This window comes from Sinocyclocheilus grahami, unplaced genomic scaffold (genome assembly GCF_001515645.1).
Source record: "Sinocyclocheilus grahami isolate Dianchi unplaced genomic scaffold, SAMN03320097.WGS_v1.1 scaffold671.1, whole genome shotgun sequence".
Taxonomy (NCBI): domain Eukaryota; kingdom Metazoa; phylum Chordata; class Actinopteri; order Cypriniformes; family Cyprinidae; genus Sinocyclocheilus; species Sinocyclocheilus grahami.
The window spans coordinates 24,769-35,793 of record NW_015505850.1 but is presented as its reverse complement, the minus strand read 5'-3'; the positions used below and the strand labels follow the sequence as shown (position 1 = coordinate 35,793).

General features: G+C 42.6%; 1 protein-coding gene across 1 annotated transcript; it reads left to right on the top strand.

Annotated features, from left to right (window-relative positions):
• Positions 1 to 209: 209 nt before the first annotated feature.
• LOC107559010 (NXPE family member 3-like) lies at positions 210 to 4,475 on the top strand. Its single transcript, XM_016242716.1, has 7 exons — positions 210 to 487; positions 1,360 to 1,430; positions 1,843 to 2,262; positions 2,363 to 2,778; positions 2,871 to 2,947; positions 3,133 to 3,692; positions 3,989 to 4,475. Exons 1-7 carry the CDS (start codon positions 418 to 420, stop codon positions 4,187 to 4,189), a joined length of 1,815 nt encoding a protein of 604 aa, XP_016098202.1. The 5' UTR covers positions 210 to 417; the 3' UTR covers positions 4,190 to 4,475.
• Positions 4,476 to 11,025: the final 6,550 nt, after the last annotated feature.

Genomic DNA, 11,025 nt, shown 5'->3' with positions numbered 1-11,025 from the left:
GGTTTTAAGGACGCTGTTTTCATCTCAAATTTACTAGCATAGCATTTATATTCTTATAATGATTTTATTGATAAATATGAAATAAATGGTTCAAAACAAAACTAACTGTAAATTATTCGCTTCTGATTTTCGTTTACTGTTCTCATCACTTCAAAAAATCTCCTCCAATAAAATGGTAATTAATTCATTAGAAGAGCCGATGAGGCAATAATACCTCTCGTGGAAAAGTTGTAGCTATTATTTCATGAGCCAGTGCTTGTTGTAGTCGAATTAGTAGTACAGCCATATAACCCCAGAGAGAGTAGGTGGGTCTACCAACTGCAGGGGGAAAAACACAAAAAAACCCAGGAGACAAAACGACACGTATGAAGACAGGCTGAAACGCATACACACAGAATTAAAAACAAAAAGCACCAAATGGATGAAATGACATGCTTTCAAAAACATGCCTTAAAAAAATCGGACTCTAAAACTCGGGAACAACACTGTAAGTTATTTCTGAATACTTCATTGCATTTAATTTGTTTACTAAACACTTTAATGCACAGAACATAATAATAAAGCCTACTTATAAATAAATAGTGCAAGACTAGTGCATAAGAACATTTGCTTTTAAACCGTAACATATTTAGATATTTAGTTTAACATATTTAGTTTAGCATATTTAGTACGTCTAGCATGTGCAGAATGATGACGCATCAGCCAATATGCATAGGAAATGAATAGAAACATTTGCTAGCTTAGTTGTTACAAAATGTAAAATGAGTTAAAGAGTAAACAAAAATGGAAAGAGTGAATAAAATTGAAATGACAGAAGAGCATGTCTTTCCTCTGGTAAGTAGGTAGGCTAATACAAAACAATCGCTGAGATGAGAAATATTAGGCTATAGGGACAGAATTGCGGTTAAATTCTCAGTGGATTATACAGGTTTAACCCTGTTTTGTTCAGTTTGGATAAAAGCAAATAACTACCCATAGTATAAATTATAAAAAAAAAATTTTTGTTTAAATAGTATTTTCACTTGACACCAGAGTGTTGATGTGCAGAACACATACTGGCTAGCTGTACTGACTGAAATAATGTAAATCCAACATTTTTTTAAACAGTGATATGGTCTTTACAATAAATCACCTTTTTACTTTGTATAAATGTTTTGTCTTTGGAGAAAAAAACAAAAACAAAACAAAACATTGATTAATATTTAGGATTTGAACCAAACCAAAAATATAATTTTAGAAAAACTAAAAAAAATTTAAGTTGGTCCAAGCTGTTTTAAAAATGAATGGTCTCACACTAAAAAATAAAAAAAAATCAATAAAACTGTGGTAACATGCTATTTGGTAAGATTGCTTTTACAGTTCACAGGGAAAGATCGTGGTTAAGGAAGCTTTTTACTGGGCTTTTTCTACTGGTAGTCACGTGTTTGCTGGTGAGTTCATGAAAATATCTATTTATGGCTGCTGTTAGCTGTTTTCTGAATCAAATTTACTGGCATTTTGGTCCTTTGTATTTTCCTGGTACACACATCTTTAGGCCAAATTATTTGTTTGTCTGAGATCCTTTACAATTTGCTTGGTATTAATTATGCATTGTACTCATTCTATAGCTCTGATGTTAAGTGGGCCATGATAAATAAGCAGGGCATGCAGGTCTTTGAATGATTACATAACTATGTTTGAAGTGTATAAATGTCTGAAGGTCTTTGTCAAAAAAAACAAAACTACAATAGATTCCCTATAAAATGCCCTATGTAAATTTGATTTAGAATCAAATGTAGATTGGATGTTTAATAACAGTAAAATTAGTAAAAAAAATAATAATGGACTATTGTATATTTGTAGGTTATATGGTCTTATATGGGAAATGAAAGAAAGAAACACCCTTCACCCAGCTTTTTGTCTCAGCACTGTGCAGGACTCCAGAACTCTGCAAACTCCGGCTCTCCTGCAGGAATCAATTCAGAAGTCTCAGAAAAGTCTCAGTCATTAATAAACTCTTTTTACTCTGAATTTGGAATCAGTTTAGATGGCTACTCCAGGTTACAGCAGGCTGTTTACTGGGCAGATCCTGACAGATCGATCACAAATGTGTCCATGAGTACTAGTCCAGCCCACACCACATTCATCATTGAGAACCTGAAAGAGAGCTACCAAACTGGTGAGGAGCTTTTTGTTACGGTGCACGCAAATGACTTTGATAATAAATCTAAGAGTTATGGAGGTGACTTTTTTCAAGCCAAGCTGTTCTGGTCTAAAACTAAGGTGAGTGATTGAACACATTATTTTACTAGAACTAATTAGCTGTTGTACTGTACCAGGGTCAGACGGAGAGAGTTGTACTGAGAATGTTCCTCTGTCACAGGCCAGTGTGTTTGGGGAGGTGGTGGACCTGCTCAACGGCTCCTACTCTGTGCGTTTCCTCCTGCCGTGGGTCGGCGAGGCCCAGGTGGCTGTGCGTCTAATTCACTCCAGTGAGGCTGTGCAGGTCCTCAAGCGTCACAGAGATACTGACTCTGACAGGGTGTACTTTCATGGATATTATGAGGGACCAGGACCAAATAAGACCAGGCTGAGTGAAGCAGTGATGTGTAATGTTAAGTGGGACAAGAATGGACTAGAGCATATGGGAACTGGAGACTGTTGCTGTGAATACAAAGATCCCCGTACCGAAGAAACATGGCGCTGCCAGAGACCCAAGTCAATGCCATGCAGTGCCCTTGTGTACCACTCTATGGGCGGTTATAGAAACCGTCTGACTAATAAAGAGAAGAAGCTTATGTGAGAATAAATGATTCTTGATTGACTTTATAATTGATTTATTTTATGCATTGATAGAAGGCAGTATGACAGACAAATGTTCTCTTTGACAGGAAGCAAACTAATAAAGATATCAATGGAGATAAGAGCATCATCAAAATTGTTCATTCCCATGGAAATGAAACTATTGGTATGTTGGTCAGAGGAATAGTACAGCACAGAGATGCTGGGAAATGTGTTGCACAAAAAAAAAAGAGGAATAAAATGTACTGACACTTAGACAATATGTCAGTCAAAATAACCAGTTTAGATAAATTTTGGGCAAACTCATAACTTTGTTACACTACATACTGTTTCCCTTTACTCATTCTGCAGATGTAGCAGAGAAATGTCATCCTGGTTTACACACTCCAGTTCCAGCCGGCTTTTACCTCAATGATGTGTGGACGTCCTTTGTCTGTAGTACCCAACATTTTACAACCCAAACGACAACAGAGTGCCTGAAAGACAAACACATTTACATGATGGGAGACTCTACTATCAGACAGTGGTTTGAGTTCTTTGTGAAAGCAGTACCAAGTAAGATAAATAGATCAGCCCTGAAACAGATGAACCTGCATGTCCAATATCAGGCAGGGCCGCTCCTAGCAGTGGATGTGAAGAACAACATTGACTTACACTGGAGGGCTCATGGCGTTCCTCTGCGCAGTCAAAAATCAGCAGTTGCTAATCTGCACTACATCAGTAATGAGATCGATGGCCTGGCTGGAGGACCCCACATGGTCATTATGTTTAATATGGGGCCCCATTTCACCACGTACCCTCTGGATTTCTACACCCATAGAGTGCTGAGGATCCGCAAAGCTATTCTAGCATTGTTACAGAGGGCGCCTGACACTACCGTTATAATCAAGACTGTCAACACTGGCTATAAGGTAAGCCTATGCAGCAGGGGTCCACAACTCTGGACCTCGAGATCCACTTTCCTGCAGAGATTAGCTCTAACCTGAATTAAACACACCAACCTGCAACTTTGTAGAAATCCTCAAGACTTTGATTAGCCAGTTCAGGTGTGTTTGATTAGAGTTGGAACTAAACTTTGCAGAAAATTGGATCTCGAGGTCCAGAATTAAGGACACCTGCTATACAGTATCATGTGTTTAAATACAAGGAGGCCACACTGTGATGGCAAGTTTAGGGTTGATGTTGCATTTCTCTGTCTTTTTAATAGGATATTTTCGGGAGTGATTGGTATTCTCTACAGTTGGACAGAATTCTGCGTTGGGCTTTTCAGGATGTTGGTGTTTATATTCTGGATGTGTGGCAAATGACGGCCTGTCACTACAGCGAAGAGAACATTCATCCAGGCCCTGTAATCATCAAAAACGAGATTGACATTTTACTCTCTTTTATTTGCCCCGTATACATTTAAATTATTCAGTTTTACTACATTTGAAAATTCAGGCCATGTGAAGAAAAACTACCCTGAAATACTTTGTGATTGTTTTAAACAAGTGTGCGCTTGTGTACTAAAAACAGATCACATAAACACTGGAATTAATTGCAGTTGTATTCCTGCATCCATATGGATTTGTCACTCCTGATGCTTATCTACTATAGGCATACTTTAGATTTTCACAAACCTAACCAAATATATTTAAGAAGTTATATTGGATTAGGTAAAATGTAAAAATACAGATCAAATAAATAACTGTAACTGTTTCCACTTATTAAGAAATATTTTTGTTTGCTTGGGTGGTAATATTAGGCCTATTACAGTATATTAATACTAAAAAAATACGTTTTTCCTATGTCACGAAAAGAGGTAAATCCGGCCCTGTGCAGATGATCTAGTTCTCAGAGATGTATGGCCAGAGCCATTTGGAGATGTGTCGCCAGAGCATGGTTAGTGCCACCTTCAAGTCCAGCAGTTGTCTTATATAAAGTCTGTGGTTCGAGATGAAGAGGGACAACGATGAGCTTCGCAGCCACGTTCTACCAGAGATCCTGTCTACGCTGCAAGGGCTCAAGGTGGAGAACGCTTCACTGAAGAAGGAGATCCAGCAGTTTAGCACCAGCGTTGAGATTCCTCGTCAATCAGTGTCACCTGTACCAGCCCCTCATACTCAACTTGACACCACCCGTCTTTAGTTGGAGAAGTTCTGCAGTGTATGCTGATGAAGTTCCTCCACCCCGACCGGCCCATTGCGAGCAGCTGACGAGACATATGGAGGACCTTACAATTTCACCTAGGACGCCACATGCTGATGAGAGTCATCACGCACCAATTCAGAGGTCATATACCTACTCAACCCAGCCTGCAGGAGCAGGACAGTACGACACTGTGACGCCTGATTCCAGACACAGTCATCTTCAGAAAGAGAGAGAGGTAATTCAGTCTTCCCTCATGTCCACAAGTGGTGCCTAGAATGGAGATGCTGCACGTCCAAGAACTGATATAGCGAGGACCTAAGCCTACTATCCCCAGGCTGACAGCAGCTGACCCCAGACAGTTTTCCGTACTACGGATGGCACTAGAGAACCTTCTGCCAGCAGATGCGAGTGAGCGCTTCAAGTATCAGATTCTGACTGATCATCTGGAGCTAGAAGAGGCCTTGCTAGTGGCAGACTCCTACTGTAAGTCAGTGAGACCATATACAGACACGATGCAAGCTCTTGTGAAGATGTATGGTCAGCCACACAAGCTTGTCCTGCAGAGTATCGCTGAAGTACTGGAAGGTCCCAATCTCAAGCCAGGTGATGTGAATGCATTCAAGCTCTTCGCCCTTCGAGTGCGCTCATTAGTGAGTATGTTGGAGCAGTTGGGTTCAGAGGGAGTAGCTGAATTAGAGTGCGGTTCACATGTGTCCAGACTCCAAGGCAAGCTCCCACACAAGCTCCAGATCAGCTTTAAGAGATACGTTCACCCGTCTAGGACCATAGTTCCTACACTTCTCGACTTTGCGGACTAGTTAGAGTACGAGCTTCAGGTCCAAGATGACACTGCCAAATCAGTCATGTATGCTCCACCCTTACCTACAAGGAAAAGAGAAGGTCATCATGACGCCAAGCATCCAGGCAGATCTATGAGCATCCTGCTGGGTGCTGAGAAGCCCACTGCTGACTGTGAATGCAGAGCGCCCGCTCCAGAGTCCAGACCCAGCTCAGTCAGGTACAGAGAGAAGTCACGTACCTACTGTCCTTATTGTGACAATGCTAATCACTTCCTTAATGGATGCCCCAACTTCAAGGAGCTGACTAAAGAACAGAAAGAGCCATGGATCCGCAAGAACAACAGGTGTTGGCGGTGTGGCCGCAATCATCATGCTTCCAGATGCACACTGAAGGCTCTGTGCAAGACCTGCAACAGGAAACACCTGCTTATATTGCACGACCTGAATGAGCGAGCTGTGAATACCAATGCTGAGACTGATCCCAAGGAGAACTCGTGTCTTGTGAGTACCACGAAAGGCATCTTGTATGCAAACCGGTCTGTCGGCAGCCGCAGAGTCCTCTTGAAAGTTATTAAAGTCATCATTGCAAATGGGGATGCATCATTGGAAACGTATGCAGTGCTGGATGACGGGTCAGAAAGGACTATTCTCCTCCATGCCGCAGCTCAGCAACTGAACCTCAAGGGGCAGCCAGAAGATCTGATCCTGCGCACAGTGAGACAAGATCAGCAGGTGCTTCATGGGGTGGCTGTCTCCTTCACAGTATCACGTGTCTCATCCCCACAAGAAATACCGCATTCAGCATGCGTTTACAGTTGAGAGACTAGGCCTCGCCGAACACACCTATCCAGTAGTTTCCTTACAGAAGAGATACAGACATCTAGCTGGCCTCCCACTGCAGCAGATGGATAAAGTGCAGCCTGTGTTGCTGATCGGGTCAGATTGCCCACATCTCATCACGCCTGTTGAACCAGCTGCAGTCAAAACCCGCCTCGGATGGACTCTTCAAGGTCCTACTCATGAGGTTCGTCGTGAGATCAACACACTCCAGTGTTTCTTCACATCTGTTCACATACGGTTCAGTGGCCTACCTGCGGATAGAGCCCAAAGAGGGTCAAGTCAAAGTTGCCTTCATCGCCGCCAGGTCCCGCGTTGCCCCTCGCAAGCAACAATCCATACTACGCCTAGAGTTGTGTGCCGCCCTCAATGGAGCGCAGCTATCCCAGCTTCTGATCACAGAGCTTACAATTCCCATCCACTCCACTACGCTCTGATCTGACTCTACCACTGTGCTCACGTGGTTGACATACAGCTCGGGTGGGATCACCCGAAGGGGGAATTACTACACACAGGCACCTAGCCCAGCACAAGGGCTGACCTTGGGCATGCACACGAGTGCTGAGCCTGGCGTCTGGCGCTCCGCCATGCCTGACCGCCGAGGGTGCGGGAGGAACTCCACCAGGGTTCGCCATGGGGAACTGATTGAGGAGCACAAAAGCGCACGTATCCGGTCCGTAGAGGGGAATGGCGCAGCAAGCGTGATCGACACTGAGCAGGTCTGGTGTTACTGCCTACCTGAGGCGAGTACACGAGAGGACACGGGCTCTACACGGAGATTATAGAATCTCGCAAACGTGTTAGGCATCGCCCAGCCGGCAGCTCTACAGATGTCTGCTATCGAGGCGCCCCGCGCCAATGCCCAAGAATATGCCACTCCTCTCATAGAGTGAACTCTCACTCCGAGGGGGCACGGTAAATGTTGGGCCTGGTATGCCAAGACTATAGCCTCCACTAACCAGTGGGCCCGGTCGTGAAGCCAACGCTGAAGCGGTCTCATATGAAGCAACCCGAGCGGCGTGACAGCGGCTGCGGATGCCATATGCCCCAGGAGCCTCTGAAACTATTTCAGTGGAACTGCCGTCTTGCACTGGAAGGACCATAGGCAGTTCAGCATCGACTGTGCACCTTCTCCTGAGAGACGTGCCGAGAGGTTGACCGAGTCCGGCTCCATGCCGAGAAAAGAGATCCTCTGCACCGGGGAGAGTTACTCTTCTCCCAGTCGACCCTGAGGTCGATTGCTGCGAACCAATTGAAAGGACGGACGCATTGAAAGATACGTTTCTGCGTCAAGACTGACTGAAAGGGAACCCGAAATTCAGTGTCTCAGAAAATTAGAATATTGTGAAAGTTCAATATTGGAAAGTCATGATGTCACGTCCTAATCAGCTAATTACCTCAAAACACCTGCAAAGGTTTCCTGAGCTTTTAAATGGTCTCTCAGTCTGGGTCAATAGGCTACACAATCATGGGGAAGACTGCTGACTGTCCAGAAGACCGTCATTGACACCCTCCACAAGGAGGGTAAGCCACAAAAGTTCATTGCTAAAGAAGCTGGTTGTTCACAGAGTGCTGTATCCAAGCATATTCATAGAAAGCGGAGTGAAAGGAAAAAGTGAGGTAGGAAAAGGTGCACCAGCAAAAGGGATAACCGCAGCCTTGAGAGAATTGTCAGGCAAAATCCATTCAAGAATTTGGGGGAGCTTCACAAGGAGTGGACTAAGGCTGGCGTCAGCACATCAAGAGCCACTACGCACAGACAAATCCTAGACATGGGCTACAAATGTCGCATTCCTCGTGTCAAGCCACTCCTGAACCAGAGACAACGTCAGAAGCGTCTTACTCTTTTCAGATGAAAGTAAATTTTGCATTTCATTTGGAAATCAAGGTCCCAGAGTCTGGAGGAAGAGTGGAGAGGCACAGAAACCATGTTGCTTGAAGTCCAGTGTGAAGTTTCCACAGTCAGTGATGTTTTGGGCTGCCATGTCATCTGCTGGTGTTGGTCCACTGTGTTTTCTGAAGTCCACAGTCAACGCAGCCATCTACCAGGAAATTTTAGAGCACTTCATGCTTCCTTCTGCTGACAAGCTTTATGGAGATGCTGATTTCATTTTCCAGCAGGACTTGGCACCTGCCCACACTGCCAAAGGTACCAAAAGCTGGTTCAATGACCATGGTGTTACTGTGCTTGATTGGCCAGCATACTCGCCTGACCTGACCCCCATAAAGAATCTATGGGGTATTGTCAAGAGGAAGATGAGAGACACCAGACCCAACAATGCAGATGACCTGAAGGCCGCTATCAAAGCAACCTGGGCTTCCATTACACCTGAGCAGTGCCACAGGCTGATTGCCTTCATGCCACGCCACATTGATGCAGTAATTCATGCAAAAGGAGGCCCAACCAAGTATTGATTGCATAGAAATGAACATACTTTTCAGAAGTCTGGCATTTCTGTTTAAAATATCCTTTTTTATTGTTTTTATGTAATATTCTAATTTTCTGAGACTGAATTTTGGGTTTTCATTATCTGTAAGCCATAATCATCAAAATTTCAAGAAATAAAGGTACACTCTGTGTAATGAATCTATATAATATATGGGTTTCACTTTCTGAAATGTGACAAAAAATATTGACCTTTTTCATAATATTCTAATTTTTTGAGATGTACCTGTGGGTATACAAAGTCTTCAGTAAATCAAACATCAACCAACTCCATTGAGTGCTTCTCTTCAAATAAGAAACCATCTCGTTCAGTCCTTACAAACTGCCTACTGTGTTTCACACCGCCAAAATTAATACACCAACGAACCCCTCCATTTCAAGTTACAGTGCTTTCTTCCACCTTCAATACCACGTCTGTGGTAAGACCCTTGAGCAAGGCACTGAACTTCCAACTGCTTCCTGGGAGCTGCAGCAAAAAATGGCTGCGTGTGTGTGCGAACTTACAGTAGATGGGTTAAATGCAGAGCACAAATTCTGAGTATGGGACATCATATTTGGCCACACGTCATGTCCTTTTCCTTTATATTACAAAACTGATAATCATAATATGAGTTCACTAAGGACACTAAATGCCAGCAGCATGTAATAAGTGTAATATAATAATCAATTCTCTCGATCATGATTCTTAAACGATTCTGAATTCTGAGTTTAAATTGTAACCGCAGCTGAGTGATGACATTTATATAGAAGCCTATTTCCGCCACATAAAAAATGCTTTGGTAACCAAACTTATGGCATAATTATGACACAAAAAGTCAATCTCATGACAATCATGAGATTTAAAGTCAAAATAATGACATTATAAGTCAAAATAGCCTTAGCCTGGAGTTGGTTCACCCTCAGCCTGACTTAGTAGGTCATAATTTCAACCTTTTATGTTATAATTTTGAATTTTAAATCCACAATCACAACTTAGTATGTCATAAATATGACATTTAAAGTCATAACTGTAGCTTACCAATGCATGATTTATGTTTCTTACATGGCAGAAACAGGCTTCCATACGTTTCTCAGCCCAGCTCCAAAACATAAAGTGGGCAATAAGATGCCTAATGAATGAGAACATACAAAATAAATATACTGTGTATTGTCTTTTATTATTATATTCAACATCTTCTTAAAATAATTTAGTTTTCTGATAAATATTTTATTTCCATTATCATTTACATCATGTTTGATTATGTTATTTTACTTGCATGTGATTTCTAGAGAACTGAAGCAGTTGTGCTAATCTCGATAGCAAAACGTCACACTTGACCACCTTCTGCATTTTATCTTGCAGATGCATTTATGCAAATTATATCACTTGTGAGTAGCCAAATGCAGATGCAAACCTTTCTTATAAAAAGGTTTAAAAAAAAACTCACACCCCAGCTGTAAGATGTAAGATTTTATTGGTTACTGAGAATTAGCACAACACCCATGCACAGTTTCAGTTCTCTAAAAAGTACAGCTGGAATCGTCAGTTAAGTTGACATTTTTGTGGTTACCACTTTGATTTGGTAGCTGAAACAAACAAGACAGATATGAACAGGCTGGACTGAGGATTCAATGATGGCTGAGTTTCAGCAGCTCCAGTGGCAGGTTGAATTTCCTCAGCTGGCGAAAGAAGTATAACCTATGCTGGGCCTTTTTAGCATATATGTGAGTGTACCATTTCAGGTCCTGAGAGATGGTGGTGCCCATGAACCTGAATGACTCTACTGCTGCCACAGTACTGTTCATGATGGTGAGTGGGGGGAGTGCAGGGGGGTTTCTCCTGAAGTCCACGATCATCTTCAGTGTTATGAGCATGTTGAGCTCCAGGTTCTTGTGACTGCACCAGACAGCCAGCTCTTTAACCTCCTGTCTGTAAGCAGACTCGTCTCTGTTGTGTATGAGGCCGATGATGATAGTGGCATCTGCAAATTTCAGGAGCTTAACAGAGGGGTCTTTTGAGGTGCATTTGTTCGTATACAGGGAGAAGAGTAG

Excerpts from the sequence above, each read along its gene's own strand:
- LOC107559010 (XM_016242716.1), top strand. The coding sequence starts at position 418 with ATGGATGAAATGACATGCTTTCAAAAACATGCCTTAAAAAAATCGGAC. Across the intron at positions 488-1,359 it reads TAAAACTCGGGAACAACACT|TTCACAGGGAAAGATCGTGG; the intron begins GTAAGTTATTTC and ends TTGCTTTTACAG. Across the intron at positions 1,431-1,842 it reads TGGTAGTCACGTGTTTGCTG|GTTATATGGTCTTATATGGG; the intron begins GTGAGTTCATGA and ends GTATATTTGTAG.